At 34.0% G+C, this 21,280-nt stretch overlaps 1 protein-coding gene across 1 annotated transcript in view; it reads right to left on the bottom strand.

Annotated features, from left to right (window-relative positions):
• Positions 1-21,280, bottom strand: part of LOC148276459 (myosin heavy chain 95F-like) — an 84,566-nt gene that overhangs the window by 21,093 nt on the left and 42,193 nt on the right. Inside the window, 8 exon segments of the mRNA XM_088234211.1 lie at positions 690-946; positions 2,338-2,487; positions 3,300-3,562; positions 3,947-4,048; positions 4,051-4,110; positions 4,270-4,402; positions 4,483-4,556; positions 5,815-6,020. Of these exon segments, the coding sequence (XP_088090337.1) occupies positions 690-946; positions 2,338-2,487; positions 3,300-3,562; positions 3,947-4,048; positions 4,051-4,110; positions 4,270-4,402; positions 4,483-4,556; positions 5,815-5,995 (1,220 nt within the window). The 5' untranslated portion in view covers positions 5,996-6,020.

The raw sequence follows: 21,280 nt of genomic DNA, 5'->3' as shown, positions 1-21,280 counted from the left end.
AAGTGAAAAACAAAGTAAAAAATGGAGTAAAAACATGGTAAAAAATGTAGTAAAAACATAGTAAAATTGTAGTAAAAACATAGTAAAATTGTAGTAAAAACATAGTAAAAATGTAGTAAAAACATAGTAAAAAATGTAGTAAAAAAAACGTAGCAAAAAAAATAAATTATTAAAACAAAGTAATAAATGCAGTAAAAACATAAAAACAGAATACATAGTAAGAAACATATTTAAAGTCATAATAAAAAAATGAATGTATGTTGTATAGCAAAAAGCGTATTTAAAGAAAGAAAAGAAAAAAAACAGCATATTAAAAAATAAAGTAAAAGATGTGATAAAAATTTTAAAAAAAAAAATACATAGTTAAAACAAGTTAAAAAGTCATGAGGATCTTAAAAATTAAATCAGCAAAAAAATTTAATCAGCAAAAAACTAAAAATATATATTAACAATTTAAATTAAAACATGTGTTGGCCATCTAACAGCCGCCATTAACCCCTCAGACTCCCTGCGACCAATTTCTCCAAGGAAAGTAGTCAGCAACCTCTTTATGATGATAAAGTGCCACAAACAGTAAGAAATAAAAACCGAACTTACTTTCTTAATATACATCGTAATCAGCAGGTATATTCTTAATATACCGTGTAAGGAACGTGTAAATTGTAAACAGGAACTATTGAGATACTCACATGATGGCGGTCCCCTTGGCGCCGCCGCGCGAACTCTGCATCAGGCGCGACACGAGCGCCATGCGCAGCTCGCCCGGCTCGGCGCCCAGCAGGCGCGCCGCGTGGCGCAGAGCGCCCTCGCTGCCCGCGCCCACCGCGCACCCGCCGCGCGCGCCCTCCGCCTCCTCGAACTGCACATTGCCCAGGTGCAGCACAGCGGCCACCACCGCAAAGATGCCCGCGCGCTCCTCCTCTGATATGCCCAGCCGGGAGAACGCCTGAACACGAACGTTGAACATTATTATTTAGAACGTGCATAAGTGCAGGGCACTGCCAAGTTAAAATTTAATCCAAATAATTATTGATGATGAATAAAAAACATAAAACAAAACTGTGAAAAAAAGAGACAGAAATGTGAAAGAGAGATGTATGCTGAGGATCTAATTAATAGAACATACATTTTTATAGTGATATTTAAGAGAGCATTAATGATTGTTTCCTACAAAGGGAAAGGCACAATTAGTCTTATTTTGTCTGTGATCAACGGCAGGGTTATTCAGGATTGCGTAACATAAATTAGAATCTTAGAAAACGGAAATTTTTTGTTGTGGCACTTGAGAAACCAATCAAGGCATAGATTTTCACGAAATTCATAAAAGTTCCAATATCTCAAAAACAAAAGATTTTTTACTGAGTTCATAATATGCTCATATTCTGGTGAGTCATGATCTGGCATGAGTTTTGGGACACCTGTATATAATGTACATATAGATAATTACAAATAATTATTATTATTGGTGTTGTGTTAGGTTTATGGTTTTTTTGTGATAATATCATTGTATTATACGGACATAGCACTGTGTGCACAACAATAAATAAAAATAAATATTAATTTCTATATTACCAATTTTATAAATATTTTAGTGAATCATTATAACCATTTCCCTATCTGGACTCAATGGTGCATACAGCACTGCATTGTTACTCTAATTGCAGAGCATCTTGATCACATTTATACTTGAGGGGGGCAATTACAATTGGAAGATATGTAAGTGATACCTTCACCATGATGGTATAGTTGACAATAAATTCTTCCGAGCGATCACGAAGATACACTACCGACCTTTTATCTATAAGTTTTGAGGTAGGTACATCAATTTGTACCGAGGGCTCTAGTACCCCACGGTACACTTACTGCGCATTAAAAGTTTTTATTCGACTGAGCAATTTTGGCTTTAATTATGATTCACTTCAATTTTAAATAGTTTTCTCACATAAGCCTATTTAAAATACGAAAGAGAAAAAAATTAATTTCAATTTAGCATTGTATGCGGAGTAAGGTTCTGGTTTTATTTCACACTCAGAACTGTACCTGTTCTTCATCCACAAAGAAAAAAATAACATTTCTTAGTATGTGCGTAAATGCAGACGCCTAGTTAAAACACAATCCAATAATTGATAATAGAATAGTAATACATATAACAAAAATATGATTTCACAGAAGTGGTCGGTCAGACGAGACCTAAAAAGGCGAGTTTTATACTTTTTAAACATACCAATAGCAAACACATTAGGTTGTACTTTTTAAATAGAATCAACTAAAAACAAACAAGAAGACCGTGATAGGATAGATACGGATAATTAATTTGAGTTCTGAATTAAAAGTCACCTGGTCCAATTTGTTAAAATCTTCTACATCATCTAGTATAGGGTCTTTCAATCCACCTTTGGTTTGTTGCTGTAAACTTTTTTGATTTGGGTGTAGTTTTTTTTCCGTTGTGGGATTTGTAAAATACTGAGTGCAGCCATTCTTCAGATACTGTGGAACAAAACAATAATGCAAACAACCGAGAATAATGTATCTTTGAATAAAAACAGACGATGTTAACATGTTTTCCTAATAGTAACGATTTTTCACATAATTTTTTATTTACCATGATAACGTAGAATCAAGCAAATTGTCAAATTATTTGCTTTCTTAGAATACAATAAAAATATGGATGTAGAGGTTTCGCTTTTAGTAACAGATTATTTTGCTATTATGAAATTTGAAAACAGTTAATACCTATAATGGTTAGCGTATTTAATGAGTACAAATTAATATATTATTATTTTAACAATAAGCATTATCGACAAAAATCAAGAAGGGTTCTGCTTTAGTTTGGACCTCAGAGTGATAAGGCGCCGCACACATTCTATGTGAATGTGATGGATTACATCATGAAAGGAGCTAAACTCTTGCCTTCCATACAGAAGTCAGGCTAGCCAGTAGAGGGCGAGAACTATTCACGGTGACCCACCACAAAGGATCTTCACAGGTTGCAGTGACATCAGAACCTTAAAGCATAGCACTGACCCCCACCTCTAAGAATAATAATAAGATAAGGCGCCACAGCTGTAGAAACAGCATTGTGCTGTATTGCATAAAAAAGTGTTGCATATTTTTGATTCGGTTTGCAACAGACATGTAACGGATGGTTTCGGTTTTTGCTTGTGATTCTCGACCTGAGTATCTACGGCCCATTGTTTTACCGTAAACTATAGCTAACTTTGTGATTGATAATCCAATGATTTTGAGATTTTAAAAGGGATCAATAAAAAACAAATCAATTGGGTTGTTAAGTTACTTACATGATAATCATCTGGTTTGGTAATCTTAAGAGCCTGTCTCAAACTTTCGGGAGCACCAGCACATAAAAGATAAAATACGTGATAGTTTCTCTCCTCGGGTGCTTGGACACAAATTCTGGACTTTTCTAGAAGGTAGTGAGAGATGAATCCACCCACAACTTGCCACTTATTGTTGAAGTGGACTTCCATAAACTTTCCAAATCTAGAACTGTTGTTATTTCTCGTTGTCTTGGCATTACCGAAAGCTTCTAATACTGGATTGGCTGCGATCAAAAGGAAACAGAATTTCAAGTCAACTGAAAAAGCTCATTTGAACCAAAAACACTTAATAAAAATGATTTGGATAAAAAAAAATGAAGAAAAAAAAGTATTTTATTTCTTCAGGTAACTCATTGTATTGTTTTAAACCCTTGTACAATATGTATTGAGATTCTGGTTTTCGCCTCATTGATAATCTTAATATTTTTAAATCAAGGACGCATATATTAGTACTATGTATGATCTTCCACACAGTAACCTAACGATAGTATCATTTAGAAAACGAATGAAAAATATCAATCTAGTCCCACTGGAACTCAACAAAATAAAGAATTGTGGTCATTGGTTCTATTATAGAAGTGAATAAAGTGAAAATATGTTTGTGTTACCATCTAATATCTTCTGTTCAATAGGCCCAGCACCGGCAGCGTACAGGTCACAGAGGTATCTCAGGATGTATTTAGTGGACTCTGTTTTACCAGCTCCCGATTCCCTGATACAATAATGGACTGGGATTGTTTCATTGATTTCATGTCCCGGAATGATTTGTCAGCTGGAAAAGAGCTCATGTTATAACTTACATCAAAAGCGAATGAATGTGGTTCCGTGGCTAGTGTTGCGGACTCACAGATCAGAGGTTCGAGGTTCCGAGGAGAATATCGTTAAGTATGACAACCAATCATGTGAAGAATAAATGTTTTAAACTACGAACTTACCATAGCAAATACATGAGGTGGCATTTTTCCCAAAGACAGTCCGTGGTACTTTTTGATTGTATTTGAATCGTATAAGTTCACAATTTCCTTATATGGATTTACTGCAACTAGTATATTGGCTACGTAAGTCTGAAAAATTATAACAATTTACATAGTTTTTTCAAATAAAATCAAAATATCAATGGAATAAATAAGGAAATTCAACTTACGTATATTTTTTCTTTCTTATATCGCATCTTAATATTATTTAGAAGAGTAGCTTCGTTAAGAAACATCAAATTACCTGAAAAATAAGATGAAACATATTATAAATACATTTATAATAATATTATTGATAACAAGAGGACCATAAAGAAATCGCAACAGTTTAAGCATAATTCCCATTCTATTCGTTTTACCGATGCTTTGTAAATGTAACTGCACAGTTGACCATGGAGATTGGATTGTATCTGAATATTATAAGTGACTAATGGACCTAATGGTTAATCGAGGATCTGACTTTACCAGGGATTGTCATCATCAAATTTTGAAGGCCGTCCAGATTTAGGTGTATCTTTTAAATTTATATTACCCGATTTGAGCCTCTGAAACCAAAATAGACAGACATCTACATGTTATAAGGACTTCACCACAAATTTCTTTAGTGGTGTCATTAGCCTCGCGGGCATTCGAGCCCTGATGGTATGCAGTGCCTGATATGTCCTTCATCAATTTCCGGTTTCGACATTTTACCCTTATCATGGCACCTCACTAGAGTCCAAAGCAGCAAAATTCTGAGTTTTGAGAATAGGTGTCTCAGAAGAATCTTGGGTGTGCGGTGGTTTGACTTTGTGAGGAATGAAGTAATAAGAGAATGGATGCAGCAAACTCCGGTGACACCTGTCATCAAGCGGAGGCGATACGGTTGGCTTGGCCATGTGCTGCGGATGCCTCCTGAGAGCCTTAACCACGCTTTCCTACTTTACAAGGCATCAGGTTCTCTACGTCCTGGACGTCCACTGCTGACTGTTCGTCGGCAGTTCGTGTCAGAACTACGGGATGCGAACCTGGCTTGGGAGGATGCACAGGAGCTGGCAGCCGACAGATATGCTTAGAGGATCTTTGTGGATGCCATATACTCCAACTAAAAGCGGACATGGAATAATGAATTAATGATATTTAAAGAACCGTCTGTCCGTCTAATATAAAGGGATTTTTAAAATTCATTATTTCATTATCAACACCCAGTGGTGCATAGGGAACTGCATTAGTACTCCAATTACAGAGTTGCTAGATCATTTTTGTTCATAAAAGGTATGCTGATAAGACTTACGTTTCAGGTACCAGTCAATATTGCGGCGTAGAACTACGGAAAGAACTACGAACTGTGGTGATGAGAAATTTTTCTTGGAATGTGAGCTCCGCCAAGGGGACTTAAGTCCTCAGACACGGTGTGCGGTATGTCGTGGGCAAGCTGTCATTGAGAGTCATGAGTACGAACCCCACTCCATACTATGAGCTACTAGTTACTATACCATTCAGAGATGAGGAGAGTAACTCACAGTTGTCATCCACGTCGGCGCTGGGCTCCCCGGCCGGGAAGAGGTCCTCCAGCGCGCAGGTGCGGCTGCGCAGCTGAGGGTTGAGCGGAATGACCTCCACTCCATCTGCCAGCAGCTCGTGGATGCGTCCCAGCACGAAGCACTCGGTCGAGTCTCGCGCCCACACCACCTGCTTCTCCATCTTCCGCCTCTAGCTGCTAGCTGCCCTGGTAAACAAATCAAACATTACTAAATGACGGAAGAGCGCAGACTTGATAAAAGGCGTGTGAAAACATTGACAGCATTCTCCCCATTTTTTCATTTCGAGTAATGTGCGATCAATATTTTTTACGCTGCAAGGATAAATAATTTATTATTTTATTTAAAAATAATTGTTGCCAGAAGTTACTCTGTGTATATTTTATTTATACTTTTACATCGTTTGTATTCTTTTTTTTATACATCCCTCACTGGGGTGTCCCGTGCCGAGAGAAACATTTTACAAAATGTGCAACATGCCTAAGATTAGCTATTTAACAAAGTTAACATAATAATAACAATAAAAAAAACGTAATTAATCCAATTAACCTAATTATCATTAACATAAACGATAAAAAACTAAAATAATCATAAAAAACATAACCAGTTTATTTAGACCAATAGAACAAATTTCATAAACAGTACACACATTTTACCTATTTGGCTTATTCACAGGTAAATTATAGACCTTTTTTTCATTAATAGATGGTTTTGGATTGTTTTATAGTTTTTGTTCTGTGACATAAAGCAAATTCCGTTGGTGTTGCAGAACTAAACACATTATAATCGGGTTGTGGCCATGTGGCTAGTGTCTCAGACTCACAGACCAAAGGTCTGTGGTTCGAATCCCCCTCTACTCGAACTTGATTCCATTTTCTAATAATGAGTTATTTACATCTCGTTGAAAATGGTCCTCAAAATTAAATATTTGGGTAAATCATAAGAACGAAAATATTTTTTATACTAAGTAAAAATATATATTTAAAAAATGCATGAAATACTGCCATTTATGCTCCGAAACCTTTGCAGCTGCCAATGGTATTTTTATTTTTCTATCCATCGCCATATCTAACTCATTTCAGACCAACGGTTAAGATTACCGTCTTTATTTTTATATCCTGAATTATATTATCGCTAAGATTACTCGCTGCAAGAGATCTATTAACTTAACAAAAGCACCCATTTGCAGGGTGATCACTGAAATTCTACCATGCCTAATTCCACTTTAACACATGATCATCATCGTCAAACACTAATTCATACCTGGGCTGGTATTTTGAATCTGAATTCTGTGTATAGGGCACAGAATTGGTAAAATACATGAACTAATTACAGGAACGTAAGATGATTAGTATTAAGCTTCGGGTACCAGTTCAGAAACAGTGGAATATTGCAATGTAGAACAACCTTATAAACAAATATTTCATGTTGACCCTCCCAGGAATCGAACCCAGGAACACGCCAACCACTACACTACGGGGCAGACTTTTCTCCTCTCGATTTCCTTTTATAGGATATTCACTTGAGAGTAGTCATCGAGTCAAAAACACTCTTCCAGGATTCTTGTACTGTTTCACACACAGAACTGTATCCTTGGTAATTATTTTTCATTTGCCCGGACACAGACAGGACCTCACCTCAACACAACTCTGAGAAAACTGACTGTTCCAGCATAGCCATTTTACACTATTCGGGATAATTTACAAGTCAACCAATTCAAAAATCTCCTGGACTCCTTTGTGCGTAAGAAACGCTGCAGACAAAATGTGTAGCAAAAAGATTTAGCTGTTTGAAACCTATTAGGTAGATTTCAGATGTTGCTATGTGGATGGAGTAGAAGTAAATAAAATGAATCATAAAAATCAGCAGTTGGCAAAAAATAAAAAATATTGGTGGTGGAAAGACAAAAGTTCCTAAGGGACATGACGTAGCAACTTTACAGAAGAGCCGATTAAAGTTTTTTTTTTTATATGAAAAAATCTCATGCACGAGCGTACCTATTATTTTGGTGTGATTCAAATATTTTTTTTTAAATTAAAAAGTACTACGAAAACCGATAAAAATATGTGAAGTGGTTTTAGAAAAAATAATTGTATTTTTAAAACCAATATATATTGTGATAATATATACTGTAATATATACTGTGGAGAAATGTTTTCATACATAATTTTTAAAACGAAATTGTTAGAAAATATGCCTTTACAAAAACGCGACATGTTTGGCCTCGACAATTGTGGGATCAAGATTCGTGACAATGTTCTATTTAAAGTTTGAACGGTCACAAAAAATGATCAAAATTTAACCCAAAGGGACGTATTAGGGGCGTGGCGAATGCGATGAACCGTTTTCGCGGATTTTAAATTATAAATGATTTTTTATGCTATTAGTAAGTATTTAAAATTGTGAAAAAGTTTTATTTCCCTACTGCAAAGTTGGCTACATGTCGCTTAAGAACTTTTGCCTCTCCACCGTCGATATGGATGTAAAACATAGGCAGAATAGTAAATTATTTGTTGTGCTTGCAGACAATTGATAAAATTCCATACTAAATTTGGTAATGTATCCAAAATAAAACACGTTTATTGGTAAATATTTAAGTTAGTTTGAAAATGTCCTAACATGACGAAACGCGCCACAATATACCCTATTGTATATATTTTTTAAAAAAGTAGAATTAAAATCCAATAAACGTGTTTTATTTTGGATACGTAACCAAATAGATTGGTAAATGTTACTCATCGTGTAACGTGAATGTTTAAACCTAATAACATTTCATAATCCGTGTAAATAGCCTAACTTCTTTAAAAGGTTCACAGCGATGTTACATTATTTAACTGAAATGTTAATTTACTTTACACAAAACGCCCTAACAAGACTTTTGCTTTTAATACACGTAATTCCCTTTTCAAGTATGGAAAATTAATGAAGCAAATAAAATTCATTATGCAAAGCGTGCATTATTGATACTTTGTACAAATACGAGCAAATAATACGACTCATGAATAAAAATATCTCAGAAGGTAAAGATTGATTAAATTTTCTCTGAGACTTGTATGGATTCAAAGTTCAAAGACTTCAAGCCATACAATACAATTATTATCACAACAATCTTCAACTGTGATGTATTATATATTATATTTCATCTACGCAAAATGATTATTTTATTATTGATTTATCTATGTATTTCACGAGAACATACAACTTCACAAAATTATTCACACATCATATGAAAAACGAAATCTGTACATAAAATTGATGGCACAAAAAAATAAAATAAATACTAAAAATGTTGAGATTCGTGCATTATGTAAGGCTAAGATGAGCATTATAGACAAAATAATTCAAGGAGTTTTGGTTGGTTTGGACAGGTAGAGCGAATGGACGGCGAAGAACGGCTATGGGGTTTAAGAAAGAGACTGCCCGCCTATAGTCCTTAAAATATAGCTTGATTAGAATGACAGCTGTCAAACTAATTTCATTAGTGATGGAAAATTACTGATCACTGATCAAATCGATTTTATCAGTTATTTCATGCAATCATGAAACTCTGTTTCCGAAAATTGATATAAAAAAACGCAAAAAATTAGACATTTTTACTTTTTTCATGAACAACATAAAATGAATTTTTTTTTTTCGATCAATTTACATTGATCAATTTGTCCCATCTCTAACGTTTTCGCAAAATGATGTAACCTTGTAAGAACATCGTTAATAATTAGGTTTATTTTAGTTTTAAAGCTGATTTTATATATTAATGTTGATTTATGTTTCAAGCATTGTAATAAAAAAATAAATTAACACGCCAGATACAAATGATTTTTCGTGTGTCAATATAAATAACTCCTTTGACGTTACTACAAAGTTATGTCGTCACTTTTTCTGACAACTGTCATTCTAATCATGGACATTTTAAGGACTATAGTCGGCAAACTTCGGCTTTGTAATTCATCTATTTTATACAGGTACCAGACTTGTGCGACAGAGACGGCGTTTAACAAAGTCGGCAGTCTCTTTCTTAAGCCTGATGTACTTTATTAACTGCCGGGTGCAGTACGTATCATTTACAAATAGGCTGAAGAAATATTCCCAATAAATTGACTGTATATTTTTAGAACTGGATTCCATAATGCCTGTCTAATGTATTAACTTGTCTTTGCCTTTCTTTGTTGTATTCCTTCTATTATTTGTTACTCTGTTATTATTGTTTTTCGTTATATATTTTTTTTAAATTGGAATTGTCCGTAAATTCGTTAAATAAATATCAGATGTTTTTTTTATTAATATTCGGTTCAAACAGTTCATTAACACGCCGCAAAATTACTCTGCTGCAATACTTCGATTGACGAGATAGGCCCCTTTAGATCCGAGCCACAGCATTCCTGGATTTAATTTTATCATTTATCATGTTTTATTATTTTTTAGTGGCTACTCTCGGGTAAAAATCCTGCTGAGTGGAGATTAGTCTGCCTCATGGTGTACTGGTTATTGCATTCGCCTGGCATTAAATAAATAAAAACAAAAAAAAAACGTCCATCCCTATGTACAGTAATATTACCGTTTCATTTTTTATAAATTTTACTTATTGATTCTTTTTTGTTTACATTTTCTAATTTTCATTTAACTTAAAATGTAAAAACTTTACATTTTTGATACATTACACAAAGTACACATCATTAAATCCTAATCCACACCTGGTGGTGCATATGGCACGACATGCAGTGTATCGCGATCATATGTTACAAGAAGGTAACGTGTTCGGTATTACGCTTCAGGAACCAGTCTAAGAACAGTAAAATATCGCGGTGTTAAATCACCTAATAAACAAATATATCATATTGACCCTCCCAGGAATCGAACCCAGGACCTCAAGCATGGCAGGCAAACACGCCAACACCACGAGTTGGACTTTTCTCCACTCGATTCCCTTTTTAGGATTTTTACCTGAGTAGCCATCGAGCTGAAAGATATTTTTAAATATATATTCTAGCCGAGCATCTGTAATTTGTAAGCTGGATTTTTCAGCTATACAAGCGAGTGATGGTTTTCTCTCTGCCTACCCCTGCGGAGAAATGGCGCGATGCAGCAGTTTAGATGTTATTAGTAAGGTATCGATCTACGATTTCTTTCCCGCGTAGTACGATGCCTAGTGTCAAGTGGTCCAATAAACGCAAGCAGGAAGCGAAGTGTGACGGACACGCTCCGAAAAGGCACGTCTAGCTAGCTATTCTGTATTGCCGCCTAAACTCTCGAAAATATGCTAAATAGTGAAGCTATTGTTGGCCGCTGCTCTCGAATTAGGGATGCTCGACTGAAATCAACATTTAGAAATATCGATATATTTTATCCAATTATCGATAATATTACAGAACTAGATCCCTGGAGTGTTTTTGACTCAATAGCTTATCTTCAGTTTCAATCCTGGGGATTGGTCGGCAACAAAGTTCTGCATCTCTTCAGACACTCTCGGCGAGGACGCCTTCTGCCAATCGATCCCTCAATCATTCCCTCCAGGAGATTTTCATGTCGCAGCATTTGACCTATCCATTCTGCACGCCTTTTCGATAAGGTGTTGGACAATTGCCTGGTTTCTTCGACCCTGCTGAGAAACTCGTCATTTGTAATGTGGTATTTCCAGGAAATTCTTGGGATTCGACTATAGGTCCATATTTTGAAAGCCTCCAATCGTTTTCGATCTCTTTTGCCTCTGTACCATGTCTCGCAACCATTCGTCAAAATATTTCACACGTGTGTTTTGACTCATTGCTTGTGGAGTTTTAGGGCCATGTTGTTGGATTCGAGAATCTTTGTTTTATTTTATTTATTTTTGCACCACAACAGGCCAGGAGGCCCAATTACAGTGGTGAATAACATCACAGAACACCCAGGCTTGAGAAAAATCACATTTTTAATTTTTGTGTTCTCACCGGGAGTCGAACCCGGAACCTTCCGTGTGTGAGTCAAGCGTCTTGGCCACTACACCACGGAGGCCGCAATTTTCTTCTACATTATTACATCATGACATCCTTTTTAAAAATGTAATTTCCAAATTGTTGATTCAATTGTTTCCCTTTGCCTTTCATTAACATTTCTGTTTATTTTATTTTCATTATTTACCTTTTCACACTTGTAATTTTTCAAACCGTTAATTATTTTAATCATTTTTTCAATGTAATTTTTTTATAAACGAGTTATATTTTAAAGGATGTCTTTTTATTCTTGCATGTAAAAATCACAAAGCGCCGCTCATTTGAATAAAATAAAATAAAATTACGTTCACCGTATTTATCAATATACTAGAAAACTTGGCCCAACAAGTTAGTAACGGTTATTTTAATGTATTTCCATTTTACCGAGAAAGCATTACGTGAAAGGGGATAAACTTGTCTACTTTCGTTATGTTATTATGAATATTGACATAAATACTAAAACATTCGTTTTTACTTATCCACAAAAAGTGGGGAAAATGTGGTGTTTCTACCACCGAAAGCATATCGCTAAACCAAAGTTATTCACAGTTTGTTTCTAGGGCTTATTTCCTAACGGGTAAAAAAAAATATAAACCAAAAGAAACTAACGTTCAATTTTGATTACACGTGATTATGATCTGTTGGTATTGCGCGTAGGCACAAAAATCCAACCAAGCATTCAAAATGCGTCTTAAAAGTCAGAAGAGATATCAAATAATGGTATTCGATACGCTTTCTACAACTTCTAGGGAAATAATATTAAAATAATTGCAATTTTCACATAATATAACATATTACGAGATAAGTATATAGAGATTTTACGCTATATTATGTCGTGTGTAATTCATATCCATATTATATTATGAGTAGATTTCAGTAACAAAAAATTAATGAAAATAACATACAAATCTCAGATACAGGAATATGTTGAAAACAAGAATATGCGTTGTGAAATAATAATATCAGGGGTGGTATTCTGAACGCAAAATCGCGCGTAGAAAACGCATTTTAACGCGTATTTACGTACTAAATACACGCTAACAGAGCGATCTCTTCGCCGTTCGAATACCAGCCCAGATACAGTAGAATTCCATTTATCCGAACTCCAGTCATCGGGATTGCCAAATATCTAGATCGTTATCAGTAAATAAAAAAGGAGATGTTTTAATAACAAATGAGAAATAAATAAGGGCGCGGGCGGCTGGCGCGATTCTTCGTTAAAGCCATTAACTTTGCTAGACATGTTTAGGTAAGTTTTTTTGTGATAAAGTCGGAAAGTCACTAATTTATTTATTTTAATTTAACCTGGATTTTTACAGCTATTGCATTACAATAAGAATATATATATTAACAATATTAGAGCTAATTTTAAAAAATCCACTGTCAATCTAATAGGAGAGAGTTTAGGTACATAATTGTATGTGGGAATAAAAAATCTCATAAATTACCATGTTTCACAAATATAAAAACTAAGCCAAGGGTAGTGATTGACATTTAGATAACATTTTCAAAGGGTGGTGTAAACAGGGATAAAACGGAATGCCTAACGGAATCTGAAAGGTCTGTGACATTTTAGACTATTTTTATCTGTTCCATTTGTAATTAAAAAGAAAACTTATTACAAATTTAAAAAATTCTTTATCTGCAGTCAGGTGTACAATACACATGAATATAGTATAATTATCCAGGTTCTAACAGGAATGCTTAAAAATGGAAAATACACTTAGAATCTTATCGGCCCATTTTTATTACTATTCCAAAGATGCCATTTTTTTCATGGCCTTCCTTGGTATAAAGCGAACTTTTAACAGTACGTCGTAGCAACGAGAAATTTACAATTTACATTTAAAATGCCATTTCTAGACTAATTGTGCTGTTTCCAAGTCATATTTTATCGGGCTTTTTCGGTACATGTAAAATAAAACCGATTAATGGTAAGTCGTAGAGGGACGTGTAATTTCAAAATTTCGTACTATTTTAAGATGAAATTACATAGCAAGGTAAACAAAATTACAAAAACAGGATAATATTTATCACAACCAAAGAAAAAATATTTTATTTTGATATTTAAGCCGGGTAAAGAATCTAGTAACTACATAAAGGCGAAATTCCACGCAGGAATGCAAGTTACAATTATTGTTATTATTGTATATATTATTATTATATTCACGGGAAAATTTATGCACAATATTCTACGTTTTCCTTTGTCCACTATGCACACTTTCCATACAGTTTATTAGTTATCTACCTTACATAATTTTTGGAATATAATTGTTGATCTTATAATATGAATTGAAAGAGGAGTAAAATGATAAAATATAAAATATCAAAGTATCTTCGTCGGTAACCCGTAATTAAACATGTTTAGAAAAAAAAATGGTAACATATTCTTTTTTTTATACAGTAAACTTAATTTTACTTTGTAGATAAAATTAAAGATTACTATTTAGTTCCCATTAGAATACGGGCCCAGGGCCCCGATTACAGTTATTACGAAGTTAATATTTACCTTCAATTTTATATACAAAGTAAAATTGAGTTTTCTGTATGAAAAGCAGAATATGCGTACATTGTTTTATTTTAAACATGTTCAATTATAGGTTACCGATGAAGATATTTTAAATGTTCATGCAAATATACTCATTTTCGTACAGAAATATCGATTTTTCTTTATAGACAGTCGAAGAAAACTCGACTTGATAGTTAATTTTTTTTTTTTTTTTTTGTTATTTAAATCTTGAAGTAGGGCACACATATCATACATATTGTTATGTGTGTTCTAATAATAACATTTCAAATATATTTAATTTATAAATTGTTTATCACATATGTCTTGACCATTATTTTAAATTTTGATATGTTTTTTTCTTCATAAATATTTTTTTCCATTTCGTAATACTTTAATATTTTAAAATTTTCAAAGTAATATTAAGTTTTCTGTATGAAAAATATAATATGTTTACAATATTTTTTTCACTTTCGTACATAAATATTGATATTAGTTTATAGCGTCTCGGTATATACCGATGAAGATAACGTTCATAATCAAGGCCCAGCTTGTAAAGTAATAACGGCTATAACATTTTTAATGCTTTCGATACCGAGCTTCATATTGTTTTATTCCATTCAGGATTGAATAATGACTCTTCTCCTCGTGCGAGGTTGGTGACCATCTAGAACTCCAGCAACAGCATTGTTGCATCTAAACCACTACCGAAGATGTGCCATGATGTTCCTCTACGTCCCATACTCCGTCTACCCTCTATCTACCCTTCCCCTGCGAACTGTTTCTAATGCGGGGCGAACAAGGTTTGAGCCACTATAACCACCATCAATAAGTTGATGCTCGTCTAATAGAGGTAAAATTATTAGACGGGAATATCTTTTCCAACGGAATATATGGCTAAAGTACGCGGCCTTTCGTCTTTTGACAGTGGTTAACAGTTTTCAACCCATTCCCATTATAATGATTGCTATGTAAAATCAGTTATGTTAAATATACAGTGGGCCTTGCTCATAAACTTGCCATAAAGTTACACTTAAGCATGGTGGTGTAATTCGAATTCTACCACTATACTAAGAGTGGTATTCCCATCTGAATTATACCACTACACTTAGCCGTAATTTTACGCTGAGTTTATGAGTAAGACCCTGTTTTTTTATGAATAAAAAATATCCTAAGATAGGTAGTAAGAGAAAGGAGGAAATGTTTGTAAACAAATAAACTCGAGAAAGACACTCGTACGATATAAAATTCATGAACAATAAAATAAAGAGCATTGTGTTTAAGTATAATAGTAAGTGCTGTTACAGCATAATAATTATTGTATGAACAAGCAAATCTTGCAAAACTAATACTAATTTGTAACTGCCATTTTGTGAAAATATAATATGACTAGAATTACGTTTGCCAGATGCTATACTGACGTATGATAGTCATAGAAATATACGAGAAAAGTTTTTCTCTCGCTACAAATAATAATAATGGACGTCTTATTAAAAAAATGGAATCAAAAGAAATCGGGAGAGGTCAAGTATTTTTATTCCAACCGCGTATAATTTTGGAACGAGAGAGGTATTTCGCCAGTAATAAAGTTGTTTTAACCATAAGATAAATTTGGATATTTTTTCAACTGAGATAAAGCTGTTGAGAATAGGAAATGTAGGCATTTGCAGAGCTATGATCTGTCGACGTCTGGGTTAAGTGATCACTTTACACACTGAGTAAAATTTACCATTCTGCAAGTAGGTAGTTGACATCCATATTCAAGGTATGGTATTTTTCTATTCTCTCTACTTATGCTGGGTTTGAATATTACAGAAATTTACTAAATCCACAATTTTTTTTCTAATAAATTACAATAAGTTTTCATTAACAAACTTGAATGCTTTTAAATACTACATACAGAGAAGTTCAGGGCTAGCACTAGCGACATATTTCAAATTCAGATCCAATATCACAGTTCTCGTTTTCGTAGGATATTTTTTTTCTTTGAAGAGATTTAAAAAGGGAAAGTCTAAAGTGGAAGATTCATCTTATTTCCCACAGACCAACGCGACTAGTCGTATCATTGCGCTAAATATATGCACTTATTTACAGTATTATATCGCGTGTTACTTGCATTGTGACTCCAACTGGTATTTAGTGGATAGTGGATTCTGAATACTATATCTCCGTGTGAACTTACATCATAAAAAAACAATATGAAAATGTAAGTGAAGTACAGATGAATAGCAATCTCAATTTGCCGTGACGCATGACGTGACGCCGTAATGCACAAACGAGAAGCCAATATCAAAACCGCGAATCAATAGAAGTTTTTACTCCGCGGCGAATAGTAACAGTAGGTACGCTTGAAAATAAATAAAATGGAATGGCTCCAGTAGAGATTTATCTAAAAAACATTTTCCTATCGATACCAAAAAGCTATTTACAAGATAAGATCTTCAGATTCGACATGCCACCATCTGTCTTCCGAAAGTTTTCTTTCAACTCTAATAGTTTTTAATTCCTTCATAGAAAACGGTACTTCTGTAGAGCATAACCGTTCTTTTTAACCTACACTGCAAAACCGTTGACCTGTCATATAAAAACATATTTAAATCGATTTCATCGCTTGTTTTATCGATAATTTGAGGTTTGAGTTATTTATGTACGTAAATGTATCGGTGCATTTTTTCAATGTGCATTCAAGGATAAATCGCTTAACGTGACGGAATATTCCTATAGAGGTTTTTTTTTAAATTTTTTAAAATATTTTTTATTTAATATAATATAAAATTACAACATGTTAACAAAAAGAAATACATAATAAAGCAAAAGTACAAAAATAAAAAACGAAACGGAATACCACACCAAAAAAGAAGCAACTTCTTGTGCTTGCTGTGGGATAACAATATTAATAATTTAAGTACAAAATACACATATATTAAAAAAAAAAAAATTAGGTATATAAATACATTTTTTTATAAATAAGTGCAAAGCATTAGGCGGTCTCCGTGGTGTAGTGGTCAAGACGCTTGACTCACACGCGAAAGGTTCCGGGTTCGATTCCCGATGAGAACACAAAAATTAAAATGTGATTTTTCTCAAGCCTGGGTGTTCTGTGATGTAATTCACCACTGTAATTGGGCCTAATAATAAATAAATATCCATCCAAATGAGCATGCATGTATAATATATTGTCGGCAAACGTGTAAAAATGCAATGACATCAACGTCACGTCGCTGAAAACAAATAACTGAAAGACAAAAATAAATTAGGTATATTGAAATAAAGAAATTTAAAATGCAAAAAATTATCTACAGAACTAAACAAAATAAAATCAGCCAATATACATTTTTAAGGTGAAACCATGTAACTTTGATCGTGAGTAAAACAAGTATAAAAAAAACTTTAAATTTAATAGAATTTGGAATCTAGTACACTGTGCCAAACTGCCATAACTAAAGGGCTTTACTTATAAACCTGGTATAACTTTATACTAGGTTTATAAGTAAGGGCCAAAATGTTCATCAAAACCGCACACGAGTGCATAATGGCACTATAACATAATATTTATTTACATCCATACCAAAATTAACAATTAAACATATGTTTGAATAAATAATTGATGTTATTCAATACATGTATATGTATACTCGTATGTTGTAGTATAATGAATAATTATATCGACTACATTGTTTTATATTGATCTGCGATTAGCCTCGTGGTGTAATGATCAGCGCGTTTGCCTACCATGCAAGAGATCTCGGGTTCGATTCCTGACATGGTTGATATTAAATATTTATTTAAAAGGGTGTTTTTTACACTGGAATATTTAGAGGTATTTAGGGTAGAGTGGGGTTCGGACCTCGGAACTCTGATGAGTGAGTCCGCAACACTAGCCACGGGACCACAACCCGATTCAACATTTACATATTGATCTGTGATTAGCCTCGTGGTGTAATGGTCAGCGCATTTGTCTACCATACAAGAGGTCTCGGGTTCATTTAAAAAGGCGTTTTATACTAGAATATTTGATATTCCCTGGAATGGTACATGAAGCGTAAGACTGATCATCTTACCTTCATTTTTCTAAAATCTAGATACGCTGCAATTGGTGTTCCAATGCAGTTCCCTATGCGCCATTAGGTGCGGAAAGAGAATGATAATGATGTGGTCCAAAAATTGCGAATGTCAAAATCTTTTAAGTCGTTTTTTCTCAGTTTGAGGCATTTGGAGTTGCGGTACAATAAACCAGCGTTTCCCAACCTTTTTAAGTCTGCGGACCGGTGAAAATAGGATTAAAAAAATTCGGACGTGTAAAAACTTTTTTTATGTAGTATTTTGTTTATTGGTTTTAATATTACATAATAACGGGCATGTTGGTTTCCCAAATAAAATAAAATAGCTTTTTTAGTTTTAAAATAGGCGGAAAGTATTTCTGCGGAACGGCAGAAAATCTCAACGGAGCGGTACCGGCTGCTCGAGATTATTGGGTGCGATATCAGTGCCTCGATTATGATCGCTATCTTTATCTGTATATATCGAGACGGTATATTTAACTTCTATACTATCTGTATCTTACCTCGGTATGTTCTACCTACTAGTCATATCGACATCATATGATCGAAACAAGCCAATGGAATGACCACAAACAATTAGTCTGCGTTCCTTACGTCATTAACATTTAAAATAGTTCCCATATATAGTTTCAATAGGCTTTTGTAATAAAAAGCGCTCACTTCAAAGCGATTATAAACTCCAATAAATCCCAATTCAAGCAAAAAATGCTCACTTGAACATGCATTTTGTATGACTTTTATAAATAACCAAGACAGTACGCTTAACGATCGTCTGTATGTATCTACCAATCGACTACAAATCCGGCTCCTTTAACTTCTGGATACATACACTCGGAGAGATAGTAAAACAGATGGAAAAAATAAAATAACTAAATATTTTTTTTAGAGTGGTAAATTTCTAACGCCTAGATACTCTTATTTTTTAATAGGACAGAATCTAGCGACATTATTTTCACATCTAGGCGTTCGTTTTATTAAAGTGACAGTTATGTCGAAATTTAATTCGACTTCAAAATTTACTTATTTCTCTCTCATATTTTAAAGGGCCTTTAAGAAAAAAAGAGCCAACCTCAAAACGATTAAAAGTTTTAATAAATAATAATTAAAGGAAAAAATACACGGTGGAGCAAAATTTTTGACACTTTTAATGCGTAGATAAACGTATCGAGGGGTTCTAGACCCGTCGGTATAAACCGATGTACTTACATCAAAACTTGATGGTGGGGTTATCGGTAGTGTACCTTTATAGTCGGTCGGGAGACTTTTATTATCAACTATGACGTCATACTGAAGCTATGTCATTTTAGAGCGTAGATATGTGTACCGCGATGTACGCTTCCCCTTGTTTCATATCGATATACCTACCCAAAACTTGAAGGTGGGGGGTCGGTAGTATATATTTATAATCGCTAGAGGGAATTTGTCTTCAACTATACCGTCAAGGTGAAGATATGACGTCTTTATATTCCCATCATAATCGAGGCACAGATGATCATTTCTCTAGATATCCAAGATGGCAAAATTAAAAGATGGTATTAGGTAGATTATTCTAATGATTAAGGGTTTTCAACAAAGCTGCACCTTGCTGCCGAGAGGAATTGGAAGCGGGGAATATTGATTGATTTCCTTCCTTGCTGACTGCCATTCGGTAGGTATAGTAAGTATAAAGGGGCAAAAAAACATAATACATCCAAGTTTTTCTTGATCGTTTAGGAACGTAATTTTTCCTATTGACTGTACTATAATTTTATAACAATCATTAGTGATTATTAATATGATTGACTATTTTCCTTCTCATAGATTGTATTTTTAAAATTATAATTTAGTAAAAATAATTTGCCAGACACCAGAGTATAAATGCCGCAAATACCATCTAAATTATAACTTGTGGTTTTGAGTATTCAATAACACGAGATTGGAATGAGGAAGCAATGAAAGTTTTTTAGAAATCGAAATTGAGTAGTTAACACACCAGGGTACGTATTCTGAGGGAAGTTAAAATGTATCTTCAATTTTATCTACAAAGTAAAATTGAGTTTTCTGTATGAAAAATAGAATATCTTTACTTTTTTTTTAACATGTTTAATTACCAGTTACCGACGAATGTATTTTGAATTTTTAATACAAATATACACATTTCGTACATAAATATCGATACTAGTCTATACCGTCTGTCCCCTTTCACACACGCCACGCCAACCCACCCGGCCCAGTAATTTTACCGGGTACACCCTACGAAAGGTGACACATTTGTATGCGTTTGTAGGATGTATTAAAAATTACTGGGCCGGGTGGATTTGCGCGGAATGTGTGAAAAGGGCCTCTCAGTATATACCGATGAAGATAGTCGTTCATAATCGCGGCCCAGGGCCCCGAATACAATGGGAAGTTAACAGAGTTATCTTCAACTGTCTATAAAGAAAACCCAAAATTTGTGTACGAAAATAAGTATATTTGCATGAACATTTAAAGTATCTTCGTCGGTAACCTATAATTGAACACGTTTAAAAGAAAAAAAATGTATGCATATTCTGTTTTTCATGCAGAAATCTTAAATTTACTCTGTAGATAAAATGGAAGGTAAATGTTAACTTCCCATTGTAATCGGGGCCCTGATCACTAGCCATTATTGATAAATTCAGAACAATATTGACGTATCACAAAATTATCAATTCGTATCAAACTCTCGGCGGATTTAACCATAGTGATACGGGTTGTGTCACCCACTTAGTGATAAGAGATAAAGTTTACGTTATTCATAAAAATAATATAATCCTGTAATAGATTTCTAATATTAATATGAATATCATACTATAAGAGTACCACTAAAACAATAAAATGCATGGTTATCACAAAGGCGAGCTTATAGATAAAGGAATATCCGCTGAGGTATTAATTATTAATCTTTATTCCTA

This window comes from Micrasema longulum, unplaced genomic scaffold (genome assembly GCF_059751315.1).
Source record: "Micrasema longulum isolate JH-2025_06_02 unplaced genomic scaffold, ASM5975131v1 h1tg001215l, whole genome shotgun sequence".
Lineage (NCBI taxonomy): Eukaryota > Metazoa > Arthropoda > Insecta > Trichoptera > Brachycentridae > Micrasema > Micrasema longulum.
This window is presented reverse-complemented; position numbering and strand designations above follow the sequence as displayed.